At 37.8% G+C, this 22,508-nt stretch overlaps 1 protein-coding gene across 1 annotated transcript in view; it reads right to left on the bottom strand.

Annotated features, from left to right (window-relative positions):
- Positions 1-15,009, bottom strand: part of LOC149829072 (tryptophan synthase alpha chain-like) — a 38,156-nt gene extending 23,147 nt beyond the window's left edge. Inside the window, exon 1 of the mRNA XM_090017889.1 lies at positions 14,792-15,009. Within this exon, the coding sequence (XP_089874015.1) occupies positions 14,792-14,986 (195 nt within the window). The 5' untranslated portion in view covers positions 14,987-15,009. The remainder of the gene's footprint in view (positions 1-14,791) is intronic.
- Between the last annotated feature and the right edge of the window lie 7,499 nt (positions 15,010-22,508).

The raw sequence follows: 22,508 nt of genomic DNA, 5'->3' as shown, positions 1-22,508 counted from the left end.
ATATGGAACCTCCTCCTGGGGTGAATTTAAATGAAAAAGTTTTAAAATTAAAAAAGGCCTTGTATGGTCTTAAACAAGGTCCTAAGGCTTGGTATAACAAATTCAGCAATGTGTTGATTAATTTGGATTTTATCTCTTGCTATACTGACACTGCTCTTTTTGTCAAGAAAACAGGTGAAATGATTGTGATTCTCCTTCTATATGTTGATGATATGATCATCACGGGAAACGACAAAGAATGAGTGATTGAAATTAAAACAATTTTAAAGAAAACTTTTGATATGTTTGACTTGGGTTTCTTGAGATACTTTTTAGGCATTGAAGTAGCCTACTCACCTAGAAGATATATTCTCTCTCAAATAAAATTAACTGCTAATATTTATGCTAAGTCGAGAATCTTAGATAAAAGGAAGGTGGAAACCCCAGAAGTTATAAATGTCAAATTAAGACTCAAAGATAGTGTTCTACTTGAAGATCCTACTCTATATCATCAATTAATTGGATATCTTACTTATCTCTCCATCACCTGATCTGATATTGCTCATGTTGTTCATGAGACAAGTCAGTTTCAACATGCTCCTACTACAATGCACATGGCAACAATAATGAGGATTGTGCGTTATATTAAAAACATAATCTCAAAAGGGCTTTTCTTATCATTTTCCTCATATTTTGATTTAACTGCTTATATTGATGCTGATTGAAGAGGTAATCCAAATGATAGAATCTCAACTATTGATTTTTGTATTTTTTTAAGAGATTCGCTAATTTCTTAAAGGTGCAAAAAACAACAAAAAGTATCTTTATCCTCAATTGAAGCCGAATATCGTGCCATGACCACTACAACAATGGAGATTGTGTAGCTTAAAAGTCTTTTCAGTAATATGGGTATCATCATCTCAACTCCATCAAAGATGTATTGTGACAACAAAAGTGCAATCTATATTGCAAGCAATCATACCTTTTATGAGCGCACCAAACATATTGAGTTGAATTGCCATTATGTTCGTGATGAATATTTAAGAACTATTACATTGTCATATGTCACCTCGGAGTACCAGTTGGCTGACTTCACCAAAACTCTTCCTACTCTTCATTTTCTCTTTTTTCTTAGCAAACTTTCAGTTTTTTCCCCATAAAGTTTTAGGGGGAGTGTTAAAAAATATATATATAAACTGTAATTTCTTTGTATTGCCCGATAGAGGCATTTTGGTCTTTTCACTTGTATAATAAGTTGTTTATTAGAAACAATGTATTCTTTTTACTTCTTATTTTCTTTTTTCTTTTTTTATCTTTTCTTTCTTTCACCTTTTGAGCATTGGGGCCCCCACCTTAGACTTGTTGGGGCCCCAACGACTCCATGTGTGGGGAGCTCTCAATGGCGCCTCCTCCTCTTGGCTGTGTATATATAGGGGTGGTCCCCCTTCATTTTGTAAATAGTTCTTTGTAAAACCCGCAATGAAAAAAAATTGTATTGGACCCGGGCCGGGTCGGGTCGGGTCGGGTCTGGACCCGACCCGGGCCCCTTTTGTTTAGGGTTTTAATAACCCGACACAGGAGAAAGGGTTTTGTGAAAACCCTTTCCCCTGTGCGCCGCAACCCTTCCCGTGCCTGCGACCCAATAAGGGAAGCCAATCTAGGCTTCCCCGATTTTTCGCCTTCGAGCTCTTTAAGAGCACTGTAGGGAGGGCGAGGGGAGGCATGCCTCCCTCTCGAAGCCTTCGATTCCCTCGCGACGACCCCCCTCCTCCGTTGCTGCGCTCGCCACCAGCGTCGTCGCTGCGACCCTCGCCGACGCCGGCCACCGCCTCCCAGGTACGCCTCTTCTCCTCCCTCTTCTTCTCTCTCTTCCCCCCCCCCCCCCCCCCCCTTTCTCTATCACATCGCCGGGAGGCCGACAGGCGACGCACGGCCCCTGCCCCCCCCCCCCTCTCCTCTGTGGCATGCGAAGGGGTCGGCAGGAGGTTGGTGGCTCCTGCCGCCCCGATCTCTCTCTCTGGCAGGGGTTAGTCCCCCTGCCACCTCTCGATCACCGGTAGGCAGGGGCAATGCCCCTGCCGCTTCCTGTTTCCCGGCAGGCAGGGGCTCGCCCCGCTGCCTCTAGGGCTTTGGCGCGCAGGGGTAGTGCCCCTGCCGCCTTCCTGTCTCGGCTGGCAGGGGCAATGCCCCTGTCGCCCATTGTTTCGATGGGCTGGCAGGGGCGAGCCCCCTGCCGCCTCTTGGCTTCTGGGAGGGCAGGGGATATCCCCCTGCTGCCCCTTGATTCTCGGCACGCAGGGGCTTGTCCCCCTGTCACCCCCGTCCCGAGCTTCCTCCCTCTCTCTGTCGGCAGGGGTTGGCCCCCTGCCGCCTCTCGACTGTCGGCAGGGGCTGGCCCCTGCCTTCTTGTTGCTGTCGGCAGGGGCTCAGCCACTGCCGCTTCAATATTGTCGGCAGGGGCTGGCCCCCCTGCCGCTTTGATGCTGTCGGCAGGGGCTGGCCCCCTGCCGTCTCGCGTTGTCGGCAGGGGCTCGCCCCCCTGCCGCTTCGTTGCTGTCGGCAGGGGCTGGCCCCCTGCCGCCTCAGTGCTTTCGACAGGGGCTCAGCCCCTGTCGCCCCGCTGTTGTCGCTTTTCTGATTTCGGCAAACAGGGGCACACCCCTGCTGCCTCTCTCTTTTTCGATCGACAGGCCTGACTTTCTATTTCTCCGCATGATAAATAATGTAACATTGAATATTCATACTTTTGCAGACATCACATTGAACCCCGCTCTAGCTCCGCGGCCTGAGCCTCGTATCATCTACACCCGTAGACGCACACAGTTGCACGACATCCCAAGGTAGGGGAAAGTCGCGCGAGGATTTTGGATGAATAAAATAAAATAAGACTCCTGAGATAAAATAGTTATTTTACATTCTGATTTTTTTGAAACTACATGCTTAGAGTAAACTCTATGGGTAGACTCATTCTAGAGAGAATCGAGTAGGTTAATTGGTATACATGCTTACCTATAGGATTACTTAACTGGTGATTGTCTGTGTTGTGTTTCCGTATCCGTATTCTTTTGAAATTACATGCTTATTGTGAGCTCTACGAGTAGACTTGTTGCTAAAAAGATCTTATTATTGTATTTTCGCCTTGCTCACTGTTGTAAGTTACTGTAGATGCCTTATTGATTATTGCCTGATGAATCTTGTATGAGACTTCTTGCTTCTTAGTATTCGAGCATGCCAAGTATAATACTGATTTTATGAAACACTATGATGGATTATCTATCGAGAAACCCACGAACTTACTATAGTGATCAGACCTTAAGGCAGGTATGATACAAATAGTACGGGAGGTCATTGAATACCTCGAAGTGAACCATCAACACTTTATTTCAATGAGATAATACCGGCCTCCACAGGCCAATTGCTAAGAGAGCAATACATGTCATAAAACATTATATGTTGCATTTCATCGTAGTCGTACCTCTAGGAAGGTATGATCGTACTTGTTGGACAAGTACGTCCCAGGTGGGTTACGATGGTTGGATGACGAGGTTGTAGCTAGTGTTTTAAAACTCGCCGAGTCAACTCGTTGACTCGGCTCGCCCCTCCAGTGAGTCAACCCGGCAAGGCAAACTCGGTTTGCCAAAACTCGGGCTTGACTCGGCCTGACTCGAGCGAGTTTTGGGATGTTTGAAATTTGTTTTTTGAGTTTCAAATTACAGTTTCGAAATATATAAGTACATATATTTTAATAAGGGTTACCCCCAGATTTTGTATAAAAAAGAAAATAAAAAGCATTTAAAGATAAAAAAGCATTTAAATCCATAGAATAAAATCGCCATGTTGTTCGAACTATTGTTCACCCTGTGTTATCAACTTATTCTAGCAAAATATTTTAAAGAAATGATTCTCACTATATATGGCAGGTCAACTGTGCCTATGGGAAGTCACATTTAGGTTTCAACATCCATTTGTTATGTGAACAAGCATTGTACATATTCAAATATTAGTAGTCTTTTTATAGTTGTGCCATTAATATATTTCCTGCATAGTTTTATACATGAGAGAAAATTGCTTATTTATGTTGATATTGGGCATTCTGTAAACTTTCAATATGCACATATATCCCTGTTTTACATTTATGGATTTGTTAGAGAGGAAATTAAAACTTTTAAAACAAGCTAGCATATATGATTGGCCATTTTAGGAACCTTAGGTAGTAGCAGACTGAACTCATGGTGACCAAATCCTCTACTTCAAGTCATGAATTAGTTAAAGTGCTTGTATAGATATCAAATTTAATTATTCAAGCAAACCTCTATAGCTCTTTGCAGTTGTTTTTATATTCTTACAGACATTTGGAGACTATGTTTACTCAAAAACATGGTTTCAGACAAATTATATATTGTTTTTCTTTTAAAATCAAAAGTTAACAAAACTCGGTCCGAGTCACCGAGTTGACCCGCCGAATCACGAGTCAATAAAGAACGAGTCGAGTTACGAGTCACGGGTTTTAAAACCTTGGTTGTAGCAACCTCGATGCGTGCATTTAGCACAATGTTGAGATCACATAAATAGTGACAACTCGTCTTCACAGGCAAGATGCTCGAGTGGGTCTAATAGACCAGAGCATGTAGGATGGGGCGGCGGTTAAGAAACCCCCATCGTGCCCATTCGACCTTCACGGTTCATCAAGGAAGAGGATGGATGGTACAAAAACTCCGATGGACAGGTTGTTAACAACCACCCTACGGGCAAAAGACTCGGCTTCCCCAGTCATCGGAGTTAGGAGAATTGAGATTACCATAAATTATCCTAGGTGGTAACTCCCAGGTACTTCTACAGAAGTTGGATGCATCCATGGGCCACAAATGCCTTTGGGGATTTACTCTCTTGGTCACTGACCGTCCCCTTAGGAGCGGACTCAGTCAGTCATCCGGGTTAATAAAAAGACACCTGACATAATATACCCTCGGATCGGTCTCGACTGTTTCTACGTTTCGCGTCTGTGCGTACCCACAGGCCAGTTAATATCAGAAATTAAAGAATATCTTTTTGAATAGTTGTAGCTGTTTGAGACTTACGTTGCTTGAAATGATTCAAACAATAGCTCTTTGCACATGTTACACTTGTTAGAATAGATTACAACTGTATTGATTGTTTTAATATCATAACTGCTTATCTCATGAATGTCCTGCTTTATTTTCATTCTACTTATATATTCGTGCACCTACTGGTTTGTTATGAAACTGACCCATTTCATGGGCAGGTGGGGAGTAGGACTTCACAGGCGGCCGATGGCGTGGTGCAATATGGCTCAAGATTTATCTTCTTTCTACTGGCAGCTTGACTCTGAGTCTTTTTGAGTTTTTCTTTAGATTATTAACTTTGGGAAAATGCTCATTTTGTAATAAACTGCAGATTCTTAATCTATTGCCTTATTTCCTCAATTCCTTTAAGTTGTTGTTCATGTGAATGATGGTTTTTTTTTCCGCTAATGTACCCAGGATTGTTGACTTGTGCTCCTTTCTAAATGTCTTCCGCTGTCATTTTTTTTTAAAGTAAAAACTTTAAATCTTTGAAAGGTTTTTCGATAATGTTTTCGAAATCACAAGTCGAGATTTTGGGGTGTTACATTTGTTAGAATACAGTTTGCATATGCGTATGGATCTGGATCGAGATCCATACGCATATTATATGAAACACATGTTAAATAGGATCTCATTAATGGCATTCTTATAATATGTATATGTTTTTACTTTATAATGTTTAGGGTTTTGGAGGTCGAGCATCGTTGTGCCGCCCCAGCCATTGTGAATCTCTCTCTCTCTCTCTCTCTCTCTCTCTCTCTCTCTCTCTCTCTCTCTCTCTCCTTATTTCCTGTGTACAAATTTGATATGGTATCAGAGCATTAGGTTAATCCTGTGCGTGAAGAAGTTCCAGCGTGAACAACAGATCTGAAAAAGTCCCTGAGCAGCGTGCAGATCGTGGTTCTTCATCGTGAACAGCAACCCAGCGTGGACAGGTCCCAGCGTGATCATCTCGTGGTTCGTCAGCGTGAACAGCAACCCCAGCGTGGACAGTTCCAGCCGTGCAGATCGTGGTTCTTCATCGTGAACGGCAACCCCAGCGTGGACAGGTCCCAGCGTGATCATCTTCTCTTTATCTGAAATCTCATCTTCTGAAAGTTGGTACCTTTTTTTTTCTTTTCTGTTACTCATTTTTGTTACTCTCGTTCATTGGTATTTGTCTATCTTCATTCCATCGTCTGTGTTGATTTCCTCTTTTCCTCAACATCAACGACTGGTTTTGAGACCTGTGTTGGTTCCATATTTTTTTCTCTTAAACACCAACGACTGGTTTTCAGACCTGTTTTTCCTTTCCTTTATTGTTGTTTAAGTGTTCTTTGTGCAACACTTTTGGTAGTACAGGTATATGCCTTATTCAAGGTTTACTGATTGATTAAGTGATCTCAAATCTGTTTATTTCTTCCCATTCATCTTGTTTGCTTATTCATTGTTTCACTGCTATAGATTACTCTTCGTCATCCAGTCCCTCTGCCAATTTCTTGAGTCAGCTCGTTACTGAAAAACTTACTCATTCTAATTTTTTGACCTGGAAGAGGCAAATCCTTCCTTTTATACGGAGTCAGGATCTCGATGAACATTTGGGTGGTTTAGTTCCTATACCACCACGGTTTATTTTGCAGGAAACCAAGGACGAGAAGGGTGACACAATTACCATTTCTATTAATAATCCAGAGTATACAGCTTGGAGGAAGCGGGATCAGTCTTTGGTTGCTTATATTACGTCAACACTCTCTCAAGAAGTGTTGGTTACTCTTTCAGATGATTGCACTGCGGCAGATCTGTGGAGTAAGCTGTCTCAGACATACTCTCAGATATCAGAAGCCCGAGTTACGTACTTAAAAAATGAATTTCAAAGTTTGAAGAAAGGCTGCATGACCGTCATGGAATACATAGGCCGCTTGAAGAGTATTACAGATCAATTGGCTGTTGTTGGAAGTGTTATTGCAGATAAAGATAAAGTTCAACAACTTCTCAATGGATTGGGCCCTAATTTTGACATGTTTACCACAGCTTTATCATGCCTTCCTCACTTGCCCACTTTTGACGACCTCCAAGCGAAACTTCTCCAGCATGAGATGATTATGAAGCAAAGGGCAGCAGAAAATGAATCAGCTCGTCCTCATTCAGTTTTGGCCATGGACACTTCTGTAGGTTTTGGACGAGAAAATGGAGGGCATCAAGGAGGCAGAGGCCGCGGACGTTTCGGGCAAGGAGGACGTGGTATTTTGCCTACACCTAATATTTCGGGGGTTTTTAATACAGGGAATCAGAGGAGAGTGCCCACTTGTTTCTTATGTAACAAAAGAGGACATGTGAAAGTTGATTGTTGGTTCAATCTACAGAATAGAGGAAAACTAAACAAAATTGAGAATAAATCAACTACTGCTATGGACACAAAAGTGTCATCCACAGATGTGCAACAACTTTTGTTATCAGCATTGTCACAGATGACGATCAAGCAAAATGAACAAGGCGAATGGTATGTTGATTCAGGTGTCGCCACACATGTTACGGGTAATGCGGGTAAGTTATCTCACTTATTGCCTTATTTTGAAAAAGGTAGTATAGTTATGGGAGATGAAACTTATCACTCCATTAGTCATACTGGCAATGCACATATCCCTATGTCAAAGTCCTCACTTCATTTGTCAAATGTCCTTCTTGCTCCTAATATTAAAAAGAACATTGTTTCTGTAGCTAAACTTGTTGACGATATGAATTCTTCCGTCGAATTTACTCCCTCTTCTATTTATGTTAAGGATCTACGAACGAAGGAGACGTTCGCTAAGGGGGAGCGACAAGGAAACATGTACGTCTTCAAGGAGATTCCTCTAGTGTCTTCGCCCTCAGTCCCAGTCCTCCAGTTGAAGTCGTCCAAGCATTCTTCAGTGTCTTCGCCTTCAGAGTCTTTGTTTTTTCCTTCATTGGAAGTTTTTAATTCATCTCATTGTAATAAGCCAGATATTTGGCATAGTCGTTTGGGACATTATAGTCGAGGTTTCGTTGAAAATCTTGTATCTGATGGTCTTCTTCTAGAGTCTAGTTTAAGTTCATTTTTTGATAATAATAATAAATGTTCTTCATGCGAACTCTGCAAAAGCAATGTTCTTCCTTTTCATATTATAAATAAAAGAGCTTCAAAGCCATTTGAGATTATTTGTTTCAATGTTTGGGGACCCGCACCTATTCCTTCTCTTTCTGGCAGTCGTTACTATGTTGTCTTTATTGATTCCTATTCCCGTTATACTTGGATATATTTCTTAAAACACAAGCATGAAGTTTTTCAAATATTTCGGGAATTTCATTCGATGGTCAAAACAAAGTTTGCTTGTGATATTGTGCATTTACAATGTGATGGTGGAGGAGAGTATTCGTCGAACGAGTTTATTGCCTTTCTTCGGGATAAAGGAATAAGTCGACAGGTTTCTTGCCCTCATACTCCTCAACAAAATGGAGTTGCGGAGAGGAAACACAGGCACATTGTCGAGAGCGCGATGAGCATGTTACATGATAGCAATGTGCCTGTTAGTCTCTGGACAGAAGTTTTTCACACATCTGTTCATATCATAAATCGTCTTCCTATGGCACTCTTGGATCGAAAATCTCCCTATTATACTTTATTTGGGCAACATCCCTCTTACGATGAAATGCGTATTTTTTGTTGTGTATGTTATGTACATATTGATTCATCTCTGCGAAATAAGTTTCAGGACAAGGCTGTCAAGTGCATATTTGTTGGGTATGCAGATGAATATAAAGGTTATCGATGCTATGACCCTACTACAAAACGTATTAAGACCTCCAGAAATGTTGTTTTTGATGAACAAAATTTCCAGGTCAATGACTCTGCCGTGTTTCCACCTCGAGAATTAGAAGTATATGATCCATGGATGAGCGCAGATCTTTTTGCTAATACAGGAGAAACATGTCAAACAAATTGTCCTTCCTTCGGCTCGAGTAGGGAGTTGAATGACTCACAAATGCATGGTGAATTATCTCCAGTTGAGCCACCCCCCGTAGAACGTTTCTCTGGACATATATACACTAGACGGGACAAAAATACAGAGCCGAGGAATGTGGAGGAAAGCATCGCCAATGATTCGGCTCAAAGGCCGTCACGCATTAAGCATCCTATTCAACGATGGGTGAGTTATGAGACCTTCTCCCTTGATTTCCAGTTGTTTATGTCTCAGCTCACAAAACAGGATGAACCCACTTGTTTTAATCAAGCTCTTCAATCCCGTCATTGAACTGAAGCTATGAATAAAGAAATGAAAGCTCTTCATGAATGCCAGACTTGGGAAATAGTCCCTCGGCCAGAAGGAAAGAATATAGTTGGCTCAAAATGGGTTTATAAAATAAAATATAAGCCTGAAGGAAGTATTGACAGATATAAGGCGCGACTTGTTGCTCGAGGATTCACACAACAATATGGTGAAGACTACGACGAAAACTTTAGTCCCGTAGTCAAAATGGGTACTATTCGTATCATCATATCCCTAGCAGTCGATCAAGGTTGGAGCCTTAGCCAGATGGATGTTAAAAATGCATTTTTGCATGGAACTTTAAAGGAAGAAGTGTATATGGAACAACCACCTGGTTATGCCGAGAAGGATCCTATTGCCTGGGTGTGCAAACTAAGGAAATCTCTGTATGGGTTGAAACAGGCGTCCCGTTCCTGGTTTGAAAGTTTCTCTATGTAGATTCAGAGTTATGGTTTTAGAAGATGCTCTCTAGATCACTCACTTTTTATTTACCAAAAGGCGGACATTGTTATACTTCTTCTTATATATGTTGATGACATTGTGATCACTGGGAGCTCAGATAGTCATGTGCAAGACGTGAAACAGTTTTTAATGAAAACTTTCAAGATGAAAGATTTAGGAGAGTTGCGGTACTTTCTTGGTGTGGAAGTTGACAGACAACAAGACACATTGACACTCATGCAACAAAAATACACTCTTGACCTTCTGGAAAGAGCCGGGATGACGAATTGCAAACCAGTCAGCACTCCTAGTGTATTACATCAAAGGCTGAGCTCTGAAGATGGTCATCTTTGTGTCAACCCTACAACGTATAGAAGTCTCGTGGGGATGTTACAGTACTTGACATTTACCAGACCTGATATAGTTTATGCTGTCAATCAGGTATCCCAGTTTATGCATGCTCCAACGGAGGGTCATATGGAAGCTGTGAAGCGCATTCTACGCTATTTAAAAGGAACTATAGGAGACGGACTTGTTTATCGCAAGAACGATAATCTGCATAGAGGACATGCACTCATCACTTATACAGACGCAGATTGGGCAAGGGATCCAGATGAGAGACGATCTGTCTCTGGATATTATGTTTATATTGGGCACAATTTAGTGTCCTGGAGCAGCAGAAAACAAAAGGCAGTGGCACGATCGAGTACAGAGGCTGAATACAGATCGATGGCTGCAGGCACGGCAGAAACCACATGGATTAGACACTTATTGAGTGATCTTGGGGAGACAATTATTCGATCATTTCTTTTATGTGACAATCAAAGCGCAATAAACATTGCATGTAATCCTATCCAGCATAGCAAAACGAAGCACATTGAGATTGATCAACATTTCATACGGCAGAAAGTTGAGATGAAGGAGATAGAACTACGTCATGTTCGAACAGAAGATCAAGTGGCAGACCTGTTTACCAAGGGATTAACAGAACGTCAATTTTGGCTATTGAAGAGCAAGTTGTACATGCTCCAAAATCACGTACAACTTGAGGGAGGGTGTTAGAATACAGTTTGCATATGCGTATGGATCTGGATCCAGATCCATACGCATATTATATGAAACACATGTTAAATAGGATCTCATTAATGGCATTCTTGTAATATGTATATGTTTTTACTTTATAATGTTTAGGGTTTTGGAGGTTGAGCATCGTTGTGCCGCCCCAGCCATTGTGAATTTCTCTCTCTCTCTCTCTTTCTCACTCTCTCTCTCCTTATTTCCTATATACAAATCTGATAACATTCTCTCTCACTCATTCTCAATAATATTTATCTTTTTGCCTTTTGGCATTATCCCTTTGAGGATTTATGTGTGTGCACTTAAAATGCTTGGATTATCTCTTTGTTTCTTGTCCATTGTTGGACTTGTAAGTGTTCTACACTCGATATTTGTATTTCCGCTTAATTCATTACAGTAACTTCAAATCTGTGCACAATCCCTAACTTCCATTTGACTATGAGAAAGAATGGCATGAAAGATTTGTATACTTCCTAATCTAACATAGTGACCACCAACCAGACTTAAACAATCATTGACAAACCTTCCACCATGTTTTTCCTTCCTTGATCCATGTCCCTGGCGCTGTTTCCGCTTTCCACAGTGCTCTCCAACCAAAACTCTCAATTAGGAATTCACAACCCTCACACTTACTCAGAAGTATGTAATGTGCATTATATACTTGCAGCAGACTGCTTATCATTCACTCACATCTCTCACACACTCCACATGGATGGCATTTGTACAGAAGTGTAGAAGACACAGAAAAAGAAATTGTCCATGATACCTAATATAATATGAGTCTGCTTGCTTTTTTACAGTATATGGCCTTGAAACATGAGTGTTTGACTCAACCTTGTTTCCAAAAACATTGCAAAAAGTGTGGTAAAATTTGGTTCACTATGTGGTTACCGGACAAGCAGTCCCTTAAAGGTTATTTGTTAGAAGCCTGTTGCAAGAGTTGGAGGCTTTATCATGTACAGTTATAATCCAAACAGAAAATATTTGCAGCATAGGGATATCTCAATCATTCATGAATCCTAATACACTACTTTCAACCAGATGCACATCAGAACTAATCACGTGTGATGATCAGTTTGACACGGGCAGCATTGTTATCACTACACAATTTCTACCAGTTTCGCTGTAATTGACGGCCAATTATTCAAGAAAATAACACTGAGCATGTTCTGTTATAAAGTTAGTGTCTGTCTTAAACCCACACAGTAATGTTTCTGCCAACTGTTAATGGTGCTACCAGCATTGATGCAAACAGTTGAAACTTATATTTCTTGGTTATACTGCTTTCCTCGTAGCAACAAGATTATATTTTTTGATCCATGTGATCCCCAAAACACCTTGCATAGATTTTCATCCAATAAACAAAGAAACTACTAGGAATACCAACACTACATGTTCATCAAGCTAGAAACCACATGCACAATGTGCTATATCATTAAATCCCTAAAATATCGAATATACACAATCAATTTACAAAAGGATGAAAGATTCCATAAAGAAACAACTAGGAATACCAACAACACATGTTCATCAAGCTAGAAAATCACATGCACAATGTGCTACATCCAGGGGCGGAACCAAAAAATTTATATTAGAGGGGGCAGCCACACACACACTCTCTCTCTCTATCGGGATTAACCTAAATTTGGGCAGGTTAAGGCTTCGCTTGGACTCATTTACATAACTGAGCAAAGTCAAAGTTGAGACTTAATTAGGCTCATCGACTTAACGAGCCAACCCAAGCTCTAAGCAAATCTCATCACTCAATTTGTTTTGGGATTGAATTAGGGTCTGAGTATAGGTAAAATATACACCAATATGGGTTAATGGACTTTGGAATGTTCTCTAGAAACTACTGGGATTTCAGCAATCTCAAAAATGCCATTTAAGACAAATATAAAATCCCATTCCCATCGTTCTTATAAACATTGGCTAATGCATTAAGCATGTTTGAGGACTAATGTCCACACTTATAAAAAGCACAACATAAAAACTTACATTGGCTATATTGAATCAAACAGTTCCAAAATCCTATTTGACAATAGAAAAATATTAATTTATTTGATTGAGTCCCACAAAGTAGTGATGGGAGTGTAGTGAAGCTTGGTGAGCAAGAAATACCGGTGGATGAGTGTTTCAAATATTTGGGATCTATCATTCAAAAGTATGGAGAAATTGATGGAGATGTAAATCATAGGATAAAGGTTGGGTGGATGAAATGGAAAAGTGCAACTGGAGTGTTGTGCGATCATAGAATGCCATTGCGGTTGAAGGGAAAGTTTTATAGGACGACTATTAGGCCCGCTTTACTATATGGTACGAAATGTTGGGCTGCCAAGAGACATCATATTCAAAAAATGAGTGTAGCTGAGATGCGTATGCTTAGATGGATGTGTGGAAATACAATAAAAGATAAGATTCAGAACGAGGAGATACGTAAGAAGGTAGGCATTGCACCCATTGAAAATAAGATGAGAGAGAATCGTTTACGGTGGTTTGGACATATTCGGCGAAGGCCTAATGATGCTCCAGTTAGAAGGATGGAGAAATGGGAAAGTGTATTAGTTAAAAGAGGTCGAGGTAGGCCTAGGAAGACTTGGATGGAGATGATAGGAAAGGATATGAATGCTTTGAACCTCACCGAGGACATGACATTGGATAGAAATGATTGGAGGAGAAGGATTCATGTGGAAGACCCAGAATGATTTTCTTTGTTGGTTCATATTGCCGACCCCAATTGTTTTGGGATGAAGGCGTAGTTGTTGTTGTTGTTGTATTGAGTCCCACAAACCAATGAGAATTGTAGCATATTGATACGAACCAGCATTTGATTAAGGAAAGTATAAATGATCAGGTAGCCAAACCATTGAGAATAAAAGGATATTGTTATATGATATGAACGAGCATTTTATTTACAGAAACCATTGATGAATGAAGATCAAGTAACCAAAACAAGATACTTTTTTTAATCAGATTCAGTTTATCAATGTAATACTTATTTCTGATCATTGTAGAGCACGTCCCATATCAACAATCATGAAGTAACCTCCTTTTTCTCCTTCTCCTACCATACTACATTTCATTTTTCAATTCTAACCAAGAGTGTGCATGCATTAGCCATTAATCTTTTATGCTAGAAAAAAGACACAGAGAGAAGTTTAGTACCTTCAGTGAATCTTTATGCTCTTGAGGAAGCACAACCCTCAAGTCAATGCATAAGCAACATTGCCTCTGGTCCTCACTGTTTAAGATCATGAGGTACAAATAATAGATCTGACTTGCACCTCTGAGTTTAACTCACAGCCTTGGAGGGGCAAAGAAAACTAAGGTGAAGACTGCAGAGCATACCATAAACACCTTCACCTCAACTCACGCTAGTTTTAGGAAACTAAATTTAGGAAGCCAAGAACAAGAAGAAAATAAGATAGACAACTCAACGGAAGCCTATCCCATCTTTCTCAAAATATCATATTTTAAAGGGGAAAGTTTTTTTTTATTTTTCAAGGGGGGGCAGACCTACATAACTTATATAGATCCAGACCCCAGCACAAAAACAAAAAGAAAGAGAGGAAAGCCCACACAAAGTGCAACTAAAGAAAAACTGTAATCAAAACAAATATTTACAGATAGATCTAAAAAGGAAAAAAACATCAGCATGGTTTAACCAAACATATATGAACTAAAGAAAAAACAAAATGAAATAACACGGCTAAATCGAGAAATAGATGAACTAAAGATACATAAATCGGGAATAAATTAACAACCATGAACATGTGTAAGCTAAAACTCCAGAAGCTACAGAAAAGCAAATGCAAACCATGCAATGGGAGCCCAAGAACACAAGGAAAAGCAAATAGACAGGTGAATCAAGTAAGAAATGAACTAAAGGGGGAAAAACCAACAAAGAAAAGGGAAACCATGAATAAGAAAATAAAAATAACCCACCTTGCCCTGTTTCCTCAATCTACTGAAGGTCTCTGAGATGCTCAAAGCAGAAGCAGAAGAGGCCTTCAAGGAAGCCATAGTTGGGGAGGAGAAAGAAAATGCTATGAACCTCTGGGTGGATGTAGAGAGAGAAGGGTTGAGCCTAACAGGCTTGAAGGGCAGAAAGGTGATGGTGGTCTTCACAACAAGCGCCATACCATAGCCCTCTCTCTCTCTCACACACACTCACATAGAAAGCATATGAAGTTTTTAGCATTTTGCCATGTTTGTCAACTTGTGACATGATTACAAATTTTAAAGTTTAAAACCTTAAAACTGTTGGTATTATCGCCCAATCCCCCTCCCCCCCCCCCCCCCACACACACACACACAAACACACACACAAATGGGCTCAGTGCGATGTCCATATCTTCATTCGTTCCTCAATTGTCAAAATGAAGTACATGTATGCTACCCCCGGGAAAAAGGATCATATTCTGTGACATATGATACAAATGATCCTATGTCGATCCTAGCCATCCAATTATGCATTTGAGGGGTTACGATCGGTCTGTATATAAGAATGTGAAGTAATCTTAGCCGTTGGTTGGAATGCTAAAGTAGGATTGAATGCAGGATGAATCTATTACATGTAAGATGATAGGGTTCTTACTCTCTTGCAGCGTCCCTCAATTGGTTTAGGCAAACATGGAGAATTGAGAGATATTAAACAACGTGAGTACAGTTTTTCCTGTGATCAAACCTGCAAAAAGTGGGGGTCAGTCCACTCTATTGGGGTTTACTACCATTAGGTTGGTCCAATTAAGGGTTGACCCATCGTCAAACAAAAAAGCAGTATATGTGGGTGTAAATGTGACCCAAATTAATCCAAACTATTTTGTGGGTATGGCCCAAAAGAAGATGCCTATTTTGGTACTTGATTTGGATCGACTGCCTGATTGCCTGAATCCATTTAGAGAAGGTTGGTAAGCTAGCTTAGGATTGTAAATGGGTTGGGTTGGGTCATAGGTCTAAGAACTGCCCTTTAGCAATGTGTGTGAGGCCGACGCTGGATGTCCTCTTGTATTCTTTGGTGGACAAGGAGGTCATGGAGCTTTTACACCAATGAGCTCACGGGTGAGTGAGGTGGTTTTAAAACAAAGCCCTTTAGCAGAATGAAAGACATGCCTTCAGGCTTCTTTGAGCTTTCATAAAGATTCTTCATTTTGCTTATCTGCAGGAAGTGCAACCCTAACACTAAAACTGAGTAGGAGGGACACAGGTTGAAACCAAGTTTTACCCTTTCGTTTATAAGTTTTTAATAGCCTTAAACTTGTGTATTATTGATCAAATGGATGCATTAGAAGTGAGCTATTTCAAGGATATAATGAAGCCTTTTTGATAGGTAAACAAAGGGGATAGAGCCATGTGGGATTCGATTGGTTAAGATTGTGCAACACTATCCGGTCCTAGTGTATCTTATTAGACACAAGGCTAAATTAAAGTCATAAAACAAATAGAGGGCTTCTCGAAATTAACACCAATAAATAACACAAAACTTTTGAGTTGACACATGAAACTTGTCATGTATAAGCCCACAAGGGCTCTACAATATCAGATAATATCATCAGGTAGAGGCAACTTGTGAATGTCACCAAGTTCATGGGACGCCAAGAGTTTGAATCCTACGGAGGAGAGTCCCTCACCATAAGGTTGAAGTTGGGTGTACTCTCAAATGGATAAAAGAACCTCAAGGGTTTTACCGATCAAAAGGCCTGCCAATGTGTGGTCAGTGAAGGGTTTTTATTGACCTAGCAAAAAATAAGATGAAATAAAAATGGATTTATTGTCCTTGTAAAATGACACAATTTGATAAATGTCTCATAATGAAATCCTTTCCATGCCAAAAATTTTGATTCTCCACTTTTTAAGAACATTTTTACTCTTCAAATAAAAGAACTTGTTAATGTTTATGTGATAGATGCGTACATCGTCCAAAGGTCGCAACATCTAAAAAAAAAAAAAAGAGTTTCACATGAACATTTCGTGAACTTCATGAAATTAGCATCAAGTATTTTTTAACATGGATAACTTGAATCTCAATACAGAAGATTTGTATATGAAATGCACAAATCTTCTGAGATTTGTAAGTCTTGATGTGAACCTTCTAGAATTTAAAAGTTTCAATTCAGCTGATTTGCTCTATATATTTGCGGCAATCATGACATTAGCCTCCTTTAATTAAAAACTTGCATAAAGTCAATACCTATTCCATAAATGTATAACTGACCTTCACAAATATTTGTTATGAATGTTCTTACCTTGGAATGTTTTCTGATTCAATTTCGGCAGGTTCATGTCACACATTTGTAAATATCACAACCTTCACACAAATACCATATAAACATCCTTTAACTAAAAACCCACATAAAGTTGAGAAATACGTGTGTTTGACATTCACAAACATGTGTTGTGAATGTTGTTACCTTGGCATGTCTTTTGATTGCAAGTTCGCATAACACATTTGTAGATGTCACAACCTTCATACAAATATCATGTGAACCTACTTTAACTAAAAACTCACATAAAGTGTGAATGTACATTCACAAATAATGAATGTTAACCTTCTCTTAATGCAATGACTTGAATTTTGTAAATACTGTATATGAACCCCTTGTTAATGTAATGTCAATCTATTTTAAAGTTGTGAATGTTTCTTACATTCACATGCTTTTTTATTCATATATAAAGTCATTGGTGGTTCTTATTTTCATCTTTTTTGTTTCTCATTAGAACCCTAATCCTTTTTCCTCTTTCATTGCAGTGATTCCTATGCATTTCATCTTCTAGCATTTTTTTGAGGTTGTGGCAACTTTTTTTGTCAACCTTTCCTGTAATATCTCACAAGTTTGAGTTTAGTTTTAAATTCAATAAATATAATTTTATTTAAATAATTATATTTTTGATACTTGGAATTAATATAATACATATAATATATATAATATATATTGTAATATATAGTGGTTGATGTTAAATTTAATCATGATATGGATCTTGGACACATTGCCAAGATCCATGATCCATATGAGTGTGGATAAATAAGTTTAAAAATATTTTTTTACTAAAATAATTATGTTTTTGATGTCTTGAATTAATATACTATATAAAGTATTCATAAAGGTGGTTGACACTACTTTGAATCCGATATGGATCTTGGACTTGATGGCCAAGATCCATGACCAATTTATAATAAGATAAATTAGTTTTAAAACTAAATTATATTAGTGATAAAAATAGTAAAAAAGATAATATATATATATATAAGAGTTTGGTTTAGTTTCATAAGGAAATAAAAGACTTTCTATTTCTAAAACAAAAAGGGACGTCCTTCCATAAGGAGTACTATTGGTTTTATAATAGGGTGTGTTCGCCTCTCTATCCACTTTGAGAGAGAGAGAGAGAGAGAGGAAGGTTGCATCGTCTCCTTCTTCCTCTTCTTTCTTGTGATTCAGCCCGCAAGGTACAAGTTTCTCTCCTAAATCAATAGGAAGGGATTTAGTTTTATGTTGAATCAAGCATGGGTTAGAAGAAGACTAAATCTATGTTTCCATACACAGATTTTTTATCTGAATTTTTTTTTGGTTGTTTCAATAATCGATTTTGATTTGAACTTTGATGGTAGATGTGATGCTTTGGGATATGTTTGATTTAACAAATTGAGTCTGCATATCTTCATTTGTGTTACAATTAATTAAAACTGCATATTTTTGTTGTTGATGCACAATTTTTTTAATTTGTCATCATTGCTGATTTGTGTATCAGTTTTCCATATTTTAGTTTTCATGAGATTCAAACTTAGGGATTGGTTGTATTATGTTTAGAATGGATTTTTTGGGGGGTTATATATATCCTTATCTGCATGTCTCTCAAGAATTTGATTCACGTTGGGTTTAAAAATCAGAAGTTATTGTTGATTAGATTAAGATATATATTCTTTCAATCTACTATTACACCGAAATTTTTATTCGACCTATGGATCAATGCTTGTGTGCATAAATCTGGGTCTCCATGTTTCTTGGATTGGTTTCACGTTGGGCATTAAAAATTTTTTGTTTATGTTAGGTTTGATTTATTTGGCTCATCGTTATTTTGCATTTTTTCAGTGATTTGAATGCACAATGGGTTCTTGAACCTATTAAAAGAATTTTGGTTTCTAAATCTATAACTATTTTGGGGTTTGATCAGTGATTTAAAATGGGTTCAGGTATGATTTTCGTTGGATCGTGAACTTCTGAATATATTTCTTGTATTGTCACGTTTCTAAAAGCTAACTCAAGTATAATTCAGACCATAGCGTTAAATATAGAAAAAAGTTTCTTGCGTTCTTAGTGTTGATCAATATGAATCAGTTTGATTTTATTCAAAATCTTGAATAGGTTGTCTTCCATGTCCAGGGTCACACATATTAAAATTCTTCGTATGCTTAGAGTTTCTCATACTTTGATTTTATTTTCTGTGCATTGATGGTTACTTTTCATACATTAATTCGTGTACAAATTTAAGTGTGTAGTATCATGGTAGGACCTAACTTTTTCTTGGCTGATATTTTAATATCATGTAAGGTTATATCGTACTCAGATTTGTAGCATGGTCAATGTTACATAAGTCTGAGTTAATTGATTGCTAATTTTAGATTCTAGATATACAAATATGATTTATAAGCTATGATTACACATTTAAGCATTTAGATCTATGCATTGGGAGTTGAATCCCAAACTTTCAAACAGGGGTCTATTTAAATCTGTAAATCTGAATTTCTGTTTTGCAAATTTGAGTTTTTACCTTGACCTAAAAATCCTGGTCATTTGGTACACAATCAGGGCTTTCGATTTGGGAACATAAACTGTTTTTATATTTGATAAACATGGAACCATGTCAAAATTAAACAAAATTTGAAATTTTATTAAACCTATGCCAAAACTTAATCTATAAAAATCTGATTTCTATTGAAATTGTGAAATCTGACCGATTTTAGATGGTTAGTCAAATATGAAGTTAATAGATGCTGAATTAGAATGGTTATAAAAGTTTTGGATTTTCGGATGGTACGGTAAAACTGAATTGTTTGGTTCAATGTGCATTCATTTATTTGCTATGAATATGCATTGTTGTTATACAGTGAACACAAATTTGATTGCTATGAATATGCATTGTTGTTGTACCGTAAACACACATTTGAATATCTATGTGTGATTGTCATAGCATATTTGCAATGCTATTTAAATTTTATTAAATTGTTTAGTGGTTTTGTGTGAACCACTAAACAATTTTCCTAATAACTTGATGTGTAGTTCATGTTCTCAACCACGGTTGTAGGGAACTCCTGTCACTTTGCCTGAGGGTGGTGGTGTTAGACTCAACTGCAGTTATTGGATTACCGAGAAAGTTGTATCAATGAATGCTGATTTTTTTGTCATCTCGACATTAGGTGTTGATTCTTAATGTTCTGATTGATAGTGTTGATTCTTAACATCAGTTGAGAGACATATGTGAGACCCAGTTAATAAAATATAAATTATGTATTAAGATACCACTGAAAACTGCCTTGAACCTCGAGAATTTGGCTCATTTTGAATATTCATGGGTTTTATATAAGTAAAAATTTAATTGTGTTGCATTTAAGTAGCACATGCATGCAAAATTAATGCTGTTAATTAAAGTTAAAAAGTCATTCATACATCTCTAAATGGTTAATTTAGCATGAGATTGTTGGTTAATTGAATTGAACCGCTCATGTTGAAAGTTTGTTCTAAATATGTGATGTTTGATGAGTCCTCTTAAACTTATTTTTTATTTTATTTATGTTAATTTTCTTACTGTTGAATTTTGAAAGGATCTCGTACGAGAACTTTGGCTCTAATTTCATTTTTAAAAACCTTCTTTAGGTACTGAGGCTCAGTGATGAAGGGATCAATTTGTTGAAGAGAGCGAAGCTTATGATACGGTAGCCCAGATTCTGATATAGTTGAGAGGTTATTGTTTTGGGAAAACTTGTTGAACTTAAATGATGACTATTATATTTAATTTAATTTAATTTAAATTTATGGTTTGATTTATTCTATGTGTGGAATGTATGTTGGGTTGTGTAAATTAAATCTATATTGTACTCCAGATCTTTTGGATATCTTTTCACAATGTTTTAAAATTATTTATTTGTTTAAAAAAATTATAATATTTTCAAGGGTCAATTTAGGGTTGTTACATTTTTCGTCTTTCAACCCCCAAAAACTTATGACTTAAAGTGAGTTTCATATGTTTTATTGTTGGATTAAGGTTCTTTTATAGATATATAAATTTGTTGGTATTATAGTACTTGTGTTTGGTTGTTATCGTTGATAATTTATGTTTGCTTGCTTATATTTTATTTAATATTTGCCACTCGTTTGTGTGTTTATGGTTTATTTGTTTTGGGGGTAATGGGGTTAAAGTTAACTATGCACAAGCATTCAATTTGGGTAATGAGGTTATGGTTGAACTAAATGTTTTTTATTGTGAGACAACAACTATAGTTGGTATATGCAGTTGTGTTAATTGAATATATTAAGGTTAGATAAATAGTTTTTTGCTACGTACTGTTTTTATTTGATGCATAATATGTTGTGTGGTTGATGTAAGTACTTAATGATGGCATCATAAATAGTTAAAATATACTACCGTATTACAACCGACCTTCATTGGATATCTATAATGGTGTTAAAAAATATTAGCTTTAAAGAATTTATGGTTTTGGTGTCTTGTAAAACTGGATATAACGAAAAGTATTTAATTTTTGATATAGTTATTATGTAGATGTAGAAAGACAACAAAGATTGATACTCATTATGGATGATGATGTTGATAATATGTTATGTAGTAGTGATGTTTATTTAATTGTCTTCACCATACTATATGATAAAGTTAAATAAAAAACAGTTGAAAGTGATTTTCAAGAAATAGTTGATGAACAAAATAGCCACTGAATAAGCAATGCATCAAACGATAATGAAGAACACAGAAAGAATATGCATTTATCTCAGACAATATTTATTGAAAGCAATAATGCGACGAACATTCAATTCTCCTAAACACATAAAGAATCAACATTTATCTCAGACAATATTTGTTGAGAACAATCATGTGACAAACATTCAATTCTCCTAAACAGTTGACAATATGGTTGTTCTTAATATGCATGTAGGGGACATGCAGTTGTCCCGACCAATTAGGGATATAGATGTTGTACATGAAGGCAATAATCAACTTACACAAACAATGAATATTGTAAATGATCAGAGGATCTATGTAGAGAATGTGCGAGTAAGTCAACAAGCCAATGCCATTAATGTTCATTGCAATCATGCTGATAACATTTACCCTATGGTTATCATCAGGTTGGGCTTGGTTCTAGGTAGAATCGACTTGAACCTGATTTTTGAGTATGGTATCGGGTCTACTATAAGAAAAACCATACCTGAATCTGATAAGAACTGCGTAAACCAGACCCAGGCCATACTGGGTAAAATCATATTTTTTATCATTTTTACATTTAAAATTTGTGGCTCTTAATCAGAACTCGGTCAGGTTCAGATCTAGTATAAAATTTCATAAACTATACTCGGGCCCATGTATTAATCGGACTTTTGGGTCCAAACCCGGGTCTTAATCGGGTCTTCTTATTTATCACCGTACCTGGAACCTA

The sequence above is a fragment of the Nuphar pumila genome, chromosome 9 (genome assembly GCF_984573655.1).
Source record: "Nuphar pumila chromosome 9, dmNupPumi1.hap1.1, whole genome shotgun sequence".
Lineage (NCBI taxonomy): Eukaryota > Viridiplantae > Streptophyta > Magnoliopsida > Nymphaeales > Nymphaeaceae > Nuphar > Nuphar pumila.
Note: the sequence above shows the minus strand (reverse complement) of the source record. Positions and strands in the feature narration are given on the sequence as shown.